The sequence below is a fragment of the Ambystoma mexicanum genome, chromosome 6q (assembly GCF_040938575.1).
Source record: "Ambystoma mexicanum isolate Mex_15411 chromosome 6q, UKY_AmexF1_1, whole genome shotgun sequence".
NCBI classification, from domain to species: Eukaryota; Metazoa; Chordata; class Amphibia; order Caudata; family Ambystomatidae; genus Ambystoma; species Ambystoma mexicanum.
The window spans coordinates 1,569,133,985-1,569,151,820 of NC_090937.1; the positions used below are offsets into that span (position 1 = coordinate 1,569,133,985).

Consider the following 17,836-nt stretch of genomic DNA (forward strand, 5'->3'; position numbering starts at 1 on the left):
TAAGAGAAATGTTCTAAAACCACAAGGATAAACTTTACCTTATCCCAAGTCTAATTTACCCTATTTGTGGGACACAGGCACCTTTTGTGGATCCAGCTTATGCCTCCCACACCCAGTGTATATTGTAAAATCCCAGTGGGGTCCAGGCCTCGACCACCAATAGTCTAAGGATTAGACACCAAAATACTTGGGGGGATAGCTCAGGGGCAACGTGCTTGCCTTAGAAGCAAGATGATATGGAGCAACACAGGTTCGATCCCCGGGTCCACGCTTAGAAACCTCCGGCTAGTAAGTGCATTATAAATAACCTATCATAAGGATTGCATGCTGTATTTTGACTCTGAGTATTGCAATGACCACTTATATGTAATTGAATGTGAAGAGGTTTTATGTAGCTCTCCTCTACATTTTGGTGAGTCGGTAGGTGGATCAGTACAAAAAGGGGCAGTTAGTTGTCAGTTAGTTGTTTTTAGGATAGAGGGAAAAGCAGGGGCAAATACGAATGCTTTTGCTGCGTGCAGACTCAAAGTACCCGAGTCCTAGGTATGAGTAGGAAGCTACCTTGTTAGGGGCGTAGGCGCTGGTGTGTGTTTCATCCAAATGGGAAAACCCAAGACCTATCCTTTCAGATCTCAGCATTGCGAGTCTTGGTTAGGCGCTGGTGTGTGTGATTCATTAGTGTGGCACGCTCGTAGGCGGCTTGATGCCGTTTGCAACAATATCTGTGAGTAGCGTAAGGTGCTAAGAGATTGAGTAGTGAATATGATAGTGGATTAAACATAGGCATAGATGAATTAGAAATGAATTAGCATTCGCAAAGATGAACATCTTGGTTCAGGTCACGCTGACTGTTTTGATTTGTCTCCGGGTGAAGTTCTTATTGTTCCGACTCCTTTTAAAGTGGAGCTGGGAGACCAACCTGGACGAGTCTTGGCACAGTTACTAATGCCACGCTATTGTGCTGTAGCATTCTGGTGGTGGCCTGTTTGTGTCATGGCTATGGCTTAGCTTGCTAGTGGGAATGCAGAAGGAATGTTGTGATGTCATGTGGAGTGTTTGTGTCTGAGTGTCGGAATGCCTGAGGGAAGGTTCTATGTTGGGCAGGTAGGCAGCCTGTAGCCTGGGTGATGGGCTGCCAGTGTTTCTGTCCTATTAATGTAACTCATTTAAGGACTATGTAACTGCTTGTGAAGGTGTCCTGAGAAGCTGTAATAAACCTAGCATGTCAACCTAAGAAGGCTGGGAGCTGCTTTGTAACATTGGCGACGAGTCGGTCTTAAAGAAGAAGAACCCAAGTGCAAGAAAAAGTAGGAAGCTGAAGAAACCTGCTGCAGGGGGTGCATGAAAGGAAAGGACAAGAAGAAGGACAACACTGCCCCCAATACAAATAAGACCCATCACCCAGGGCGCCAAAGGGGAGAAAAAAGACCCCGTAGACCCCGTAGCATGAGGGACCAGCAGCTCATGATCTGGAGGGAGAGCTGAGTCCCGGGGGCTGGAGAGGGAGCGGGGCCAGAAGATGAAAGGAAGCTGTGTCCTAGTAATGAAATGAGAAGTCATGCTGCATAGGATGTAGAAAGGAGCTGGCCCATGGGGAGAAAAGTGATGCTGTCCCGGTTAAGTGAAGTGGGAAGTAGTTTCTTTCAATGTAAAGTGGGAGGTTTGCCCATAAAGGAAGAGTAGAGCTGTCCCATTAGGTGTAATCATATGTCCCAGCAGGTAAAGCAAGGGACAAGGCAAACCAAGGGCAAGCTCCCCATGATGAAGAACATGAAAGTAAATGAAGCCTGGGTGAAAGGATGTGTCCTTTGTACTGGTAAAGCGTAAAGCGATCATGGCGCGTAACGCAGAGTCAGTAGATGCCAGAGACAGTGACCGTTGGGTGAGCAGAGATCTTCACTACCTTGTGTCTGGCAAGGGAATGGTGACATCAGTATGGAAGTGAACGGAGATGGCGAATGAGCCGAATGCTCAGGAGATGCAGGAATCATTGCTTCCGAGGTTTAAACAAGCCGAACTTTCAGGAGTTGCAAGAATATGGAGGCTTAAACAATTCAGCTGTACCGTGTCAAGGGTGAAAAATGATGGGGATTTCCGAGTAAGGAACCCAAAGGCGTGGGGCTGCGTGTTCAGGACGCAGAGTAACGTTCATTGAGGAATAGTACTGCACACAGTAGTTGAGTGTGCACTGTGTTCTACTGTGGCGGGCCTTTCAAGTAGCGGTCTACCCAGCGAAGGGAAAGCATGCGATGCCCCGTTGGAGTACTACTTATGCATTCTGAGCAGCATGGAGAGGGAATAAGTCTATGTATTGTAAATGCAATGCTGACTTGGAGATCTATCATTCTCCCCACCGAAGGAGGAACGGTGCGGGGGCCGAGGTGCTGTTTGGTTGTCTAAAAACTGATGGACAGACCACTGAGATGGTGACGGGTTATCTTCTAAGGATTCAGGAGAAGGGACTTAAGTATCCTTTTGTGATATTATCCCTGTGTGTTGCGCCACTGATATTTGGTGTTTTAAGAGTGGATGGTTACACTTTGCGGATTTGTAGAGACATAGGAGGTGACATTGACGTGTTGTTTTAAGCAAATGCATTTCTGTTTGGCCGCGTCAGGTAATGGGATGGGTGTTTGCCGCATGGATTTCACATGATTATTTGTGAGTGGTGTCGGTCATGTTTGAAGACTAGGATTAACCTTTAGAGGACTTTCAGCATTTAGGCCACTTTATAGCGACATGGACTTTTAGGATTGGATATGAAAATGTGCTCATGACATTTATTGTATTGTATTAGAGTCTAGAACTATTAGGACTATCTAGAACTATAAGGATTTTCAGCGTTTAGGTCGCTAAGTTGCGACATGGACTATTAGGATTGGATTGGTTCGGAATTCATGAATTCACGTTATGTGGTGTTTGGGGGTAGCGCCTCCAGTACAGTATGGCCGTGATTGTGATGAGTTGCACAGGGTTAAACAGTGTACGTGGGTATATGGTGGTACAGCGCCACCATATATGTCGGGGCATGACTGTAATGAGTTATGCATGGTTATCCCACGCATGACTGTGTGAGGTGGTACCGCCACCAGGTGTTGGAGATTGACTGTAGTCAGTCATCCGTGGGGAATGGTTTGGTATCTGGGTGGTAGTGCCCCCAGTAGGTGTAGGGTTATGACTGCAGTATAAGTCACAAATGGTTAGGGGTTTGTGTGTACGGGTGTAGCGTCCCTGGGTTTGGTTGGTTTGGGCGTGCCTGTGGTATTAGGCATTGTATGGTCACGTATTACCCCGACTTTGTGGTTTATTTACCACAAATAATGTAGTGTTCTATTCGTTGTGCACGTGCGGTTGTGTTTAGCTGTACTGTGTGTCCTTCTATGACTCTTTTCACACCATCAGGGTCCGGAGTGCGACAGTGACATTAGCTGTTGGTCCTAGTGTGCCTGGCCAGCGCATCGGGTATGAGGCGAGTGTTTGAGTGTCAGAGCACATGTTGTGTGCTTGCCCTGATGATGTGAGTCAGTGTGAATGATTTTGATGTGTATGGAGGTGTGTTGTGTAATGTCTGTGTTGTTGTCGGAAGAGGGGAGGTGTGTTGTGTATGCGTTATATATTGTTGCTCTGTGCAATGTGCCAATGTAAGGGGAGGAGATGTGTTGTGTCTGGCTTAGCTTTGTAGTGGGAATGCAGAAGGAATGTTGTGATGTCATGTGGAGTGTTTGTGTCTGAGTGTCGGAATGCCTGAGGGAAGGTTCTATGTTGGGCAGGTAGTCAGCCTGAAGCCTGGGTGATGGGCTGCCAGTGTTTCTGTCCTATTAATGTAACTCATTTAAGGACTATGTAACTGCTTGTGAAGGTGTCCTGAGAAGCTGTAATAAACCAAGCATGTCAACCTAAGAATGCTGGGAGCTGCTTCTTAACAGCCTAGTCGGCCCGTAGATGAGTTTCCTTGTGATTAACGTACAATACAAAGATTTCCAATCCTCCCTTTGGTTGGATCCTGTGCGGCGCGAGTAGGGCCGGGGTGATGTGTCTGTGTCTTTGAAGTCTCAGAAGGAGAGGCATGTGGGCGTATTTTGGACCTTTGTTTGTTCGGCATGTAATCACTGTGTCGTTGGTACAGACTATTGCACTTGCACTATCGTCTTGAGAGTACGAGGGCAATAACTGTCACGGTTTTGTGCTCGATGGTGAAATAAGTCAGTTATGGTTCCTTGGATCGCTCCCACCTACCTGGTCCTTGATGACTGGGTGGATATAGCGCCATCGGATGATTGTGCTTCCGCCCTGAGCATACCTGCGACTTGTGGCACTTCAGGAGTACTATTTTCATATTTCAATGTCGTGTTTTGATAAAATCTATACATGATTTAAATTTTTTGTTTTATAAACAATTCTTTAAAATAAATTCACCTGTGTTTCATATGATATTGCACACTCATTGAAAGGGGACCGGTTTGCCCTATTTTGATGATTTATAATTATGCATATTTTATTTGAAGTTGTTGTGTATGCATGATTGACAGTGAAATAAGGCAGGATGTGCAGGATTGTTTGTAGTTGGAAGCAACAACTGCGCATGATGGCTTTAACTTGCTATGGGGAGGCTGAGATTTTTCACTGACGCCCTTGGGTGTGGGACGGTACCCATATTTGGGGCAAGGGACTGGGGGAAGGTGTGAGGTGGTGGTGCTGCATAACAGAAGTGCATTGTGCCTTCCCACTGACCTCATTAGGCCCAATTGATCAACATTACACTCATCATTCACTGCTTTTCATCTGCTTCACCTGGCTCTAATGCATGACATTGTGAGAATGTTAATGTTGTGAGAATGTTAATGTTGGTAAGAGCATAATTTGTCTCTTTAGTGGAATATTTCCGAGTCGGCTGCCTACATAATGCCTACATAATCGAAATCAAGATTTATTGCAAATGAGAAAATATATGTTGCTTTGTCCCTAATCTTCACTAACACCTTTTTAGAGCATGGCTTAGCATGCTCTACATGTTTACCATGAAAATAAGAAATGCTGGGCTTCTTCAGGGCCACCTGCTTTGATACCTAATTAGAGCGTTGTTCTTTCCATTTGTATGTATCCTTGGCCGTGTGAGAGCCTGTTTTCCCTCTATAAACAGGCATCTCAAATATTCATCTACAAAGTGAATTTAATTCAATATATATCTCTGACATGAATAGGCTCTGCTCTTTGGAGTGTATGCATTGGAAAGCTGGATGGGCTATAGTACAAATGAACAATCACTGCAGGAATTGTCTGATTGGTGAGTCAAGCCTCCGTAGATTAATTACAATGAACAGGTGGAGGTCATTAGTGACCTCTTCTCAGCCAATCAGTAAGCTATGAATGCAATCGAAAACTATTGATATGACAGAGAAATAACAGATAACATTTCTCTGCATTCAAGAACCAGAGTTCTTTCAAGAAGGCACTCCCTCTTGGGCAGAATCTTTTTTAACTGCACCTTCAACGTGACGAACAACCTCCAATTAAATGCAAAAATGTATAGCTACAATGCTGGAACAATGCTTATATTGCTTATTAATTGTCACTTTTATATAATTAAAAACTGTTCCAGTTCTAACAAGTTTACAATTAAAATGCCAACCTTAGAAAGATAACCCTTCTATTTGGTATTACGAAATACAACCTCTTTTAATTTACTCACCAATAAAGTATCATTTTTAACATCACCACCACAACTCCAAAGCATATGTGTCTATCAGTACTACGTGCGAATAGCCTAATAGAGCGTGGGAGGGGTCATCTTCTCTTGGGTTAATGATCCCTCCCCATTGTATGGTGCCCAAGTTCATCGCAGCCCTATTTTTGTGGGGGGCCATTATCTCACAATGATGGGCTTCATTGGGAGTTTTGTGGTGTCTGGTTGGAAAATGTGCCCAGATACCATCAAACTGTATACCTTTACCGTCACTCAGTTTGGCGGTATTACTGCCAGATTGTGTCTGCCGGCAGATTTTGTAAATCCCATTCCATCGAGTCCGATTGGCTTTTGTCCATGGAACTGCTATTCGATTACTTTCATAAAACGTGGGGAGTGAAGAAGGACCCCCGTTTGGATCCTACCCTGTTATTTTGGTTATACATTGTGGGTAACGTGTAAGAATGAAGAAAGGAGGTTGTGGGAGTAGGGCCCAAAACAGGAGTGCGCACCACTAGAAATATTCTTAAGCAAGTTAAGTAATATTAGAGCTGCTGTCGTGTAGGTGGTGAGGTGATCTACCACTATCACCTTAGAATAGGTTAAATTATTGAGAATTACCATCTACACAGGCTGCGCTTGATAACTATACAAAACCCCTGAATGTGGTAATTTAAATTACCACATTCAGGGGTTTTGTATAGTTATCAAGCGCAGCCTGTGTAGATGGTAATTCTCAATAATTTAACGTGTAAGAATGGTTAACCTAGTCTTCTGAGCCCCAAGACCCTCTGGACACACTGCTGCTCAATGGCTTGAATCCTTTCAATTATTTGCCAATGTCCTGTCGCCAGTTCCTGCGCAAGATGCAGGATTCATAATGGAGTGTGACCCCTCTGCCCTTTCCAGCTGGTTTCAGCAGCACCCTGGGGTGGACTGGGCTATAGGGAACTCTGGAGATTTCCCGGTGGGCCTCTGCACCCTGGACATATTTTGTGTGGTATTTTCAAATGTTCTCATAGGAACAGGGTTGGACTTGGCGAAAATGTTTTAATATGGGGCCACTTTGAAAATTATTTCTAGGGCCTCTTTTGGTTCCCAGTCCACCCCGCAGTTGATGCTGTTGGAATAACAATACATTATCATACATTATCATACGGCAATGTATCTCTTTCTCTCTCTCATTCTCACTGTGGAGCTCGTTGCACTCTCGCTCTATTTTCATGTGGGTGAAAGTCATGTTATCAGGTGCAAGTTTGCTAGAGATGCCCCAGCCGTTGCTGACAGCAGTGCAACCATAAGAAAAAGAAAAAAATCCGCTATCTTGAGCAGAGGGTGGGTGTGTATTTTTGCAACAATAGCTATTCAAATAAAAATGACAATTATTTAATTGCTCTAAAATTGTAAACTGGCTCTTTGTGAAATGTTCATTTCTAATTATATAATCTAAACGTAATCCAAACATTACACGTGTTTTACTGAGCAAAGCACATTAAGAAATTTAAATAAACCACATCCATCATTTCCTGATAGAAGGATGCTCTTCCCAGATGGACAGTTTGTTTTACTACTATTGAACCCTTAAGATGTACCCCTATGAGAAAGGGGGACTGGACAAAGTGTGGGATTCAGCCATCTTTGCATAAAATCAAGGAACACTTTGGCAACCTATAAATGGCCACGTGTCTTTAGTTTTTGCAACTATGCCTGTGATGAAAAAGGTTGTGTGCTTAAATCGCTAAGTACATCATGCATACAGTGTTTGGGGCTGATTTAATTTTTCGTAACCCCACCACAGTAACATATAGCAAGAAAAGAAAGTGAACACTCTTTGCCATCTGCCTAAGCATTTGATATTGCTACAAGCAGCATGGAAAGCAATACAAATCTTGAACCTGGTCCACCTGTGTACAGCCCTACCAACTCTCCTTTCTCCATCTGTTCCTACTCCCAATGTCACTCTGTCGTGAACTTAAGCCTCCTCCCGCCCTTTCCTAGACCTCGCCCCTCCAATTTTCCATGTTCCCACTTCTTTCTTTCACCACCCAAACTCACCTGTTCACTCTTCCTGCCCCCTGTGCCAAAGGATGAGGAGATAGTGTCAGGATGGAGGAAGGTTGGAGCTAGAGTTGCAGGGAACAAAAACAGCTTCTCATATTAATAACCCAGCCTAGCCTGGCCCCAGAGGTTGTTGCAACAAGAGAAACAGCAAAGGACAGTAACCTAAGCCTTCTCATTGGTTAATAGCATTTCATCATTTCATCATTCTGCACTGGGCATTAATCCATGATAATAACTGAATTTTTTCTTTCCATCATGAAATACATTAGATGTGAATAAACTATCATCATACGTATACAATTATATGAGGGCATGCTTGGGCTGCTGTAGTTAAAATGAAAACCTGGAGCATAATCAATTGCATTGTTATACTTTGTGAATATTCACCTGAATGTCTCCCCCCTCTGCTTTTTCCTCTTAAGGTTTCTGGGTGAGACCAGAGTACCCCTACGAGAGGTGTTATCGTCTCCCAACCTGACGGCCAGCTTTAATGCCCCTTTACTGGACACCAAGAAACAGAACACTGGGGTAAGGACACGCTCTTCATCTAAAATATCTAAGATATATTAGGGGAAATTTTGTTTTAGAAGATTTGCACTGGAGCAAACGGGGGGAGGTGCCCGTGACCCTCTCTGAATTAGTCCTGATTCACAAAGGCTGCAGCTGGATGAGATCTGGAGATGCCTGAAGAATCTTTGGGAAGCTCACGTGCAGATGCAGATCACAAAGATGTGCTGCACGTCATCTCAGATTTGCTCTAGTTTTAGAGTGTGGATCGCAGGGACAAAGCTTGGATGCTCACCTTCATCTTCTGAATTGCTCTAGCTTTAGTGTGTGGATCGCAGGGGCAAAGCTCAGATGCTCAATGTCATCTTTTGATTTGCTCTAGTTTTAGTGTGTCGATCGCAGGGGCAAAGCTTGGATGCTCACCGTCATCTTCTGATTTGCTCTAGTTTTAGTGTGTGGATCGCAGGGGCAAAGCTCGGATGCACACCCTCATCTTCTGATTTTCTCTAGTTTTAGTGTGTGGATCGCAGGGGCAAAGCTCAGATGCTCAATGTCATCTTTTGATTTGCTCTAGTTTTAGTGTGTCGATCGCAGGGGCAAAGCTTGGATGCTCACCGTCATCTTCTGATTTGCTCTAGTTTTAGTGTGTGGATCGCAGGGGCAAAGCTCAGATGCTCACCCTCATCTTCTGATTTGCTCCAGTTTTAGTGTGTGGAAGGCAGAGGCAAAGCTCGGATGCTCACCGTCATCTTCTGAATTGATCTATCTTTAGTGTGTGGATCGCAGGGGCAAAGCTCAGATGCTCAATGTCATCTTTTTATTTGCTCTAGTTTTAGTGTGTGGATCGCAGGGGCAAAGCTCAGATGCACAGCCTCATCTTCTGATTTGCTCTAGTTTTAGTGTGTGGATCGCAGTGGCAAAGCTCGGATGCTCTCCATCATCTTCTGATTTGCTCGGGTTTTAGAGTGTGGATCGCAGGGGCGAAGCTTGGATGCCCACCGTCATCTTCTGATTTGCTCTAGTTTTAGTGTGTGGAACGCAGGGGCAAAGCTCAGATGCTCACCATCATCTTCTGATTTGCTCGAGTTTTAGAGTGTGGATCGCAGGGGCAAAGCTCAGATGCCCACAGTCATCTTCTTATTTTCTCTAGTTTTAGAGTGTGGATCGCAGGGGCGAAGCTTGGATGCCCACCGTCATCTTCTGATTTGCTCTAGTTTTAGTGTGTGGAACGCAGGGACAAAGCTCGGATGCTCACCATCATCTTCTGATTTGCTCGGGTTTTAGAGTGTGGATCGCAGGGGCGAAGCTTGGATGCCCACCGTCATCTTCTGATTTGCTCTAGTTTTAGTGTGTGGAACGCAGGGGCAAAGCTCAGATGCTCACCATCATCTTCTGATTTGCTCGAGTTTTAGAGTGTGGATCGCAGGGGCAAAGCTCAGATGCCCACAGTCATCTTCTTATTTTCTCTAGTTTTAGAGTGTGGATCGCAGGGGCGAAGCTTGGATGCCCACCGTCATCTTCTGATTTGCTCTAGTTTTAGTGTGTGGAACGCAGGGACAAAGCTCGGATGCTCACCATCATCTTCTGATTTGCTCGGGTTTTAGAGTGTGGATCGCAGAGGCAAAGCTTGGATGCTCACCTTCATCTTCTGAATTGCTCTAGCTTTAGTGTGTGGATCGCAGGGGCAAAGCTCAGATGCTCAATGTCATCTTTTTATTTGCTCTAGTTTTAGTGTGTGGATCGCAGGGACAGACCTTGGATGCTCACCGTCATCTTCTGATTTGCTCTAGTTTTAGAGTGTGGATCGCTGGGGCAAAGCTCGGATGCTCACCGTCATCTTCTGATTTTCTCTAGTTTTAGTGTGTGGATCGCAGGGGCAAAGCTCGGATGCTCACCGGCATGTTCTGATTTGCTCTAGTTTTAGAGTGCGGATCGCTGGGGCAAAGCTCGGATGCTCACTGTCATCTTTTGATTTGCTCTAGTTTTATGGTGTGGATCGCAGGGGCAAAGCTCGAATGCTCACCGTCATCTGCTGAATTGCTCTAGCTTTAGTGTGCATATCGCAGGGGGAAAGGTCGGATGCTTCCCGTCATCTTCTGATTTGCTCTAGTTTTAGTGTGTGGATCGCAGGGGCAAAACTCGGATGCTCACCGTCATCTTCTGAATTGCTCTAGCTTTAGTGTGTGGATCGCAGGGGCAAAGCTCAGATGCTCACCCTCATCTTCTGATTTGCTCCAGTTTTAGTGTGTGGAAGGCAGAGGCAAAGCTTGAATGCTCACCGTCATCTTCTGAATTGCTCTAGCTTTAGGGTGTGGATCGCAGGGGCAAAGCTCGGATGCTCACCGTTATCTTCTGAATTGCTCTAGCTTTAGGGTGTGGATCACAGGGGCAAAGCTCGGATGCTCACCGTTATCTTCTGAATTGCTCTAGCTTTAGGGTGTGGATCACAGGGGCAAAGCTCGGATGCTCACCGTCATCTTCTGATTTGCTCGAGTTTTAGTGTGTGGATCGCAGGGGCAAAGCTCGGATTCTCACCATCATCTTCTGAATTGATCTAGCTTTAGTGTGTGGATCGCAGGGGCAAAGCTCAGATGCACACCCTCATTTTCTGATTTTCTCTAGTTTTAGTGTGTGGATCGCATGGGGAAAGCTCCGATGCTCACCTTCATCTTCTGATTTGCTCTAGCTTTAGTGTGTGGATCGCATGGGCAAAGCTCGGATGCTCACCATCATCTTCGGAATTGCTTGAGTTTTAGAGTGTGGATCGCAGGGGCAAAGCTCAGATGCTCACAGTCATCTTCTTATTTTCTATAGTTTTAGAGTGTGGATCGCAGGGGCGAAGCTCGGATGCCCACCGTCATCTTCGGAATTGCTCTAGCTTCAGGGTGTGGATCGCAGGGGCAAAGCTCGGATGCTCACCGTCATCTTCTGATTTTATCTATTTTTAGTGTGTGGATCGCAGGGGCAAAGCTCGGATGCTCACCGTCATCTTCTGAATTGCTCTAGCTTCAGTGTTTGTTTGTTTGTGTGTTTATTTGGGAATGCACGCCAAACCCTTGGGTAGCAGGGCGCAACAGTGTCCAAGAAATCTTAAGCTTATTACAGTATTTGGCAAGAGTATAAAAAAACACATAGGCAAAAAAAATATATGCAAGAATATATACAAACATAAGTAGAAGTACAGGGCATATCTTGGGATGTCCGAGGTACTCTAGCAAGATTATCTAAACAGACAGATATATTATCAAGTTTATAGGTCAGACTATAAATCTAGATATCATATATGGGCTAGGTAGGTAGGTAGGGATGCATGCTCGGCTATCTTTAGTATGGAGAAATACATGGAAGCAAAAGGTTTGGTATGGGCCAAGGTGGGAGTGGACTAGGAGTTAGTGTGTGGATTGCAGGGGCAAAGCTTGGATGCTCACTGTCATCTTCTTATTTTCTCTAGTTTTAGAGTGTCGATCGCAGGGGCAAAGCTCCGATGCTCACCTTCATCTTCTGATTTGCTCTAGTTTTAGTGTGTGGAACGCAGGGGCAAAGCTCGGATGCTCACCATCATCTTCTTATTTTCTCTAGTTTTAGAGTGTGGATCGCAGGGGCGAAGCTTGGATGCCCACCGTCATCTTCTGATTTGCTCTAGTTTTAGTGTGTGGAATGCAGGGGCAAAGCTCGGATGCTCACCATCATCTTCTGATTTGCTCGAGTTTTAGAGTGTGGAACGCAGGGGCAAAGCTCGGATGCTCACCATCATCTTCTGATTTGCTCGAGTTTTAGAGTGTGGATCGCAGGGGCAAAGCTCAGATGCTCACAGTCATCTTCTTATTTTCTCTAGTTTTAAAGTGTGGATCGCAGGGGCGAAGCTTGGATGCCCACCGTCATCTTCTGATTTGCTCTAGTTGTAGTGGGTGGATCGCAGGGGCGAAGCTCGGAGGCTCACCGGCATCTTCTGATTTTCTCCAGTGCAAGCCTTTGTGAATTACTCCCCCGCCCCCTTCCCCCTGTCCTCCATGATCTTACACACACATCCAATGAATGCGGAGTAAAAGTTAATCTGTGCTTTGCAAATTGCAAAATGTGTTAATGACATCCCCTGCTTAGCGACTGACTGGACGCTGCTTCCATTCCAGCTCATTTTGTTTCACCTACATGCTTGGAAAACAACTATCATGTGCGGTTTAGGAATGTATTTAATTATAACATAATTAAAATAGAGGGTAGAGGAAGTAGGAGTCCAGGCACACTCCAAATACAAGGGAAAAAAACAAGAGGGTACATATGGGACCAGGCATTCTGAAATACAAGTAAAATACACATTTTGAGACTTTGCAAGACTGATGTACGACCTATTATTGATGACTGGTTGTACTGTTTTTCACTTCTTTCAAGTTGGGAGCGAGTGGGCCTCATTACGAGTGTGGCGTTCTGGAAACAAGGGTGCCGGTAAGCTTACCGGCACCCTTGTTTTTGGACTGCCACACTATGAATTTGCCTGTTGGGGCCGTCGCACACGGCAGGTCTGACCTGCCGGGGGCTGCGGTCCCTGTAGGCAGACTTTTCACAGAAGCACTGGCACCGTTAGCAACAGTGCAGGTGCTTCCGTCTCCCCAAACCCCTAGAGTCCTATGGGAGTCTGTGGCAATGGGGAGTTACATAATCTGGCGCCTGACTCCCCGTGCCGCCGGGACTTGTAATGTCCTGCTGGCACCGGCAAGTCAAGCGCCGGATTCAGTGTTACGGGGTTGGCGGTAAACCCGCCGGTCGCACCAGCGGATTACCACCAACCTGGTAATGAAGCCTTTTGTCTTTCCACAGGACAGGTATGATGATATCTGGGGCACTTTAAATGATGTATATGTTTAGTGTGTTCATCCTTCCCTCACCCCCTTTCCTTTCCTTTTTGTTCTTTTAACAGAAATGTTGTTTTGATGTCAGTTTCTGCTTCTGGTGTTCTCTTTGATTGATCTCTGTATTTGTTTTACCATGATTCAAATGTATTTAATTGTTTCTAAAATTGTTGTATAAGGCCAAGTCAGAGGGGTTTGGTTGTCAGGGCTGTGATTGATACAATATGCCTGCTTGAAAGAAAGGTGTGCGTAAACCCTTCTCTCAATGGTATCAATAGTCACCTGAGTGATTATGAATGTGATTGACCAGATGGAAGACAATGCTAACTGGCCACTGCCAGGCTACTATAGCACGAGCAGCCAGTGCCAACCCAATCCTGGGCAAAGTCAAATTTGGTCATCTTGGTGTATTCAGTGCCCCATTGATGAGTGTGGCCTGAATGTTTGTCATGAAAACAATAAGGGGTGGACCAGTGGATCGGGGTGACACAACTCACTATCTCAGTTAATACAAATGTTATTAAATAAATCACAAATAAACATATATCTGTATGTTTCCTTTAAAACAACATTTTCATTTTTAAAGGAAAAAAGTCACAAATCTTTCACAGCTCAGACACCAATACTCTCAATCCCTCATTCATACATACGTACATAAAACCAGAATGGCCTACCATACATAGGGCCTCATTACGAGGTTGGAGGTAGTCATGGCGCTGTTAGCGCCATGACTACCTCCAATACCGGAACCGAGTCCGCACTTGTTCAATGGGGATTTACCGGTCTATTCCGACCTTTGTGGGACCGGTAAGTCCCCATTGAAAAAGCCATTCCCCATTCCCATTTGAGCCCCCACAGGGCTCAATGGAAAGGTGCTAATAACGGTACCGCAAATTGCGGTACAGTTATTAGCGCTGAAGTCCCTTAACGGGCCCCGTCCATAACGCCTGGTAAAACCAGGCGTCAAGGAAGGGACCCGCTAATTGACCTCGGAATAGGGCACAAAGGGATTACCGGCACCAATGTCCTTAACGGTGCCCGATATCCCTTTGCGCCCACCTCATGATGAGGCCCATAGTGTAGCAATAATCAAATACTACTCCAATGGTAACAAATATCTACTTAACATCTATTTTCTTTGACCCTGTTCTTATTAATAGTGTCATATACAGTTTGTTTTATATTTTCCAAACAGTTTGTGTGGTCATCGACATTTGTTTCGGTCACTTGGACAAAAATGCTGCCCTTTTCTTCTTAAGACCTTCCTCAGGACGTGAGGCAAAATCAAGATGTCCTGCCTCTCATGGACTGAAGTAAGCCATACCAAATCTAAAAGACATACAGAATATAAATCCTATCAGGGTCTTGTGTCATTCCCATTTCTTCAATCAATTACTTTTATTGTCAAATATACATTTCTCAACAGTAGATGCTTCCTCATCTTACTCATCCCTGTGTACCAACTCCGGAGATGTAGATAGATGTAGTGGAATAAATCCTTCACAGGTACCTAATATCCTGTTAAACTAGGTCCTGTGAATTGAAACATGGAAAGGAAAACTAATTTACTGTCTGACCAAATGCTAACGATTGGCCTTACTATTGGTCACAAATCAAGTATACTTACAATTCCAGACACACCGCCAAATAGTCTCTTGATCGGTATATTTTCATCACTGCTCTTAACAGACATGCACCCTCTGTCTCTGGCTCCTATAATCAAGGAAAGGTTAAATATGGCGATTTAAAAGATATACACACAAATATATCTCTTGTATACAAACTTACCACCCTTACAGATCACAACTGGGTGGGCAGTTCCTATAGAGTGTGGCTTCCTTTGTTCACTGTAAATGCTTACTGCCAATGTTTCTTTGTCTTCTTTTACTAGTTCTATATTCATTAGATCTCAAAAATGGAAGACGTATAGTCGCAAAATCCACCCATTCTCCTTCTGTTTACTAAACAGCACAATCAATCGCCATTTCTAGGAAGCATTCCTTAACACCACCATTTTGTGGAGTTGTGCATCTGAAAGGATTCGCAACAAAGTAGACCTCAAAAAACGACTCCTTTTTGACATTCCACTTAGTAATTCCTGCCTACTACAAAACAAGAAACTCCCTGCCCCCCAACATGGACGGCGAGCTGACGTCCACATACGAGACACGCTTAAACCCGGTAAATCTGCGTCATTTTCTCATTTTAAATCACATCCCTTTAGGTAATGCCTGTCCATTGCAGAACGGCAGACTTGCTGCCGCCCAACATGGACGGCGCAATAACATCACCTTAGTAAAAAAAGAGACCTGCGTAATCCTTGTCAGTCCACACAATTTTTACATCAGATCGCGGTCAAATTCACTTACTCATATTTCCCGGACGCTGTGTCTGTCCTCAGATACTCAAACATCCATGTAATTTCATAGTACTATATCTACGTCCAACTCGAAAACATAGACATAAAAAGTGGACTCCTATTTATGCCCAGCCACAACACCGTCCTAGTAATAAAAAAGGGACTACATGCCCCTCACTGCTGATGCATTCTCGTTTGTTTCAGATGATTCTCATTTGTATCAGGTAATTCCTACTGATACAACACCGTCGTAGTAAGAAAAAAGGACTACATGTCCGTCACTGCTGATACATTCTCGTTTGTTTCAGATGATTCTCATTTGTATCAGGTAATTCCTACTGATACAACACCGTCGTAGTAAGAAAAAAGGACTAAATGTCCGTCACTGCTGATGCATTCTCGTTTATTTCAAATGATTCTCATGTTTATCAGGTAATTCCTACGGATACATGGGATACCTTAATAAACAATATACATGGCCTAAAAATAACTCCATGACTATTGTACGGGTCACTTATTATTCTACAGAAAAATATATCGGTTGGGCTCCTATCTGCATCAGAAATTATGCACGATACATCAGCCTGGTCCACTGAAAAATACGTAACCTCACCAATTGGTGCGTAAATAATATTCTAGGATCCTATTTGATTCTTCTTACCACCGGATGCACACTGTTATTCATATATGAACACATATCTGGGCCATGTTTGTTCCAAGTGATTCCTACCAATGCATGGGGGACGCAGTCCTCCCAAAATTAATAAAAGTGAAAAATATATCACCAACCCATAAATGACTCGAACTACACCCGTGAATGTTGTACAGGTCACTAGTTATTCTGAGATGAAAAAGCTTATGTGCTGTCCGACAATCGAATATATCATATAGGCTCATCTCACATCGAAATGGAGCAGGATACATCACCCTAGTCCACTAAGATTTTTGTGCATCCCTATTGTATGGTCCTTCCTAGTTTGCCTTATCACTAGATGTATACTATTATTCATATAGAAATACAAATGCGGTATATCTGAGCATAGAAGCTGTATACGCAACAATGTGGCAGATAAACCTATGGTTGATCATTTCATCACATTCAAACACAAGGACACGGACATGAAATGGTTCGTCCTTCAACATGTAAAGGTTAACATGAGGGGAGGCGATATAGGAACTCTACTTCACCGTATTGAGCAGCGCTGGATCCATACTCTGGATACAGTAGAGTGTGGTTTGAATGTTTCAGTAGAGTGGAATGCTCTAGTTACAGAAAGTAAAATAACTATGTATATATTGACTAAAGATGGCCCGGATCTGTATTCCTATATGAATAATAGTACAAAAACCCTTCATCTTTTCAACCTTTTGTCTGTTTTTAGTCCCATTCCAAACTGAGCTTCACAGCTCCTTATGGTCCTCTCTTGTCAACCTGCGAGCACCCTCCACTGCCTTTCATCACTGCCCATGTGCCGACTGAAGCAGCCTCCTATGCCTTTCCCTCTATATTTGTGTGCAGTGCGCCTGAGAGCTGGACCCCGGTACTTGTCTGTTGTGGACTTCTGCAGTGAGAGACACCAACCTCTCTCTGCCGGTCAGTACACTTCCCTCCACGTTATGCCTAGTTACCACTGCCTTGATCCCCAGCCAGGCCCACCAAGGGCAAGGATCCTCAAGCTGTCCCGATCTAACCTCTTATATCTCAACTACTTCCATCCTTTCTTTACCATTTATCCCAGGCCTTCTAATACTCTAGTTGGGTTTGTCGTGCACCTGCCCTTCCTTCATACTATCACTGAAGGGGTATTTGCTACCCCTCAGTACTTTGCTCTAATATTCTTGTTAAGTTTGTCCTGCGCCCCACCCTTCCTTCTCCAGACTGTGATCCTACTCTAATGTTCATTTATATTTCTATGTGTACCTCCGACAAAACCCCCTGTACCATGGGTGAGGCTTTTTCGGACTGTGATCCTACTCTAACGTTGATCTATGTGCCTACTTGTACCTCTGATGTAACCCCTGTAGCATGGGGTGAGGCTTTTCTGGACTGTGATCCTACTCTAATGTTGATCTAAATTCCTACTTTTACCTCGGATGTAACCCCTGTACCAAGTGTGAGACTTTTTTGGACTGTTATCCTACTCTAATGTTGATCTATATGCCTACTTGTACCTCCGATGTAACCCCTGTACCATGGGGTGAGGGTTTTCGGGACTGTGATCCTACTCTAATGTTGATATATATACCTACTTGTACCTCTGACGTATCCCCCTGTACCATGGGGTAAGGTTTTTCCATACTGTGATCCTACTCTAATGTTGATCTATATGCCTACTTGTACCTCTGACATAGCCCCCTGTACTAGGGGGTGAGGCTTTT

At 44.4% G+C, this 17,836-nt stretch overlaps 1 protein-coding gene and 1 long non-coding RNA gene across 10 annotated transcripts in view; one reads left to right on the forward strand and one right to left on the reverse strand.

The window, feature by feature from the left end:
* DYSF (dysferlin) overlaps positions 1 to 17,836 on the forward strand; it is a 1,254,081-nt gene that overhangs the window by 354,156 nt on the left and 882,089 nt on the right. For all 9 annotated transcript variants that reach the window (XM_069632290.1, XM_069632293.1, XM_069632296.1 and 6 more), the window contains exon 4: positions 8,167 to 8,272. In XM_069632290.1, the coding sequence (XP_069488391.1) occupies positions 8,167 to 8,272 (106 nt within the window). The remainder of the gene's footprint in view (positions 1 to 8,166; positions 8,273 to 17,836) is intronic.
* LOC138516853 (uncharacterized) lies at positions 14,482 to 15,546 on the reverse strand. The gene is made up of 3 exons (XR_011282317.1): positions 15,468 to 15,546; positions 14,726 to 14,811; positions 14,482 to 14,631 (listed from the first exon to the last, which is right to left on the reverse strand). It is a non-coding gene; the product is annotated as an uncharacterized lncRNA (long non-coding RNA).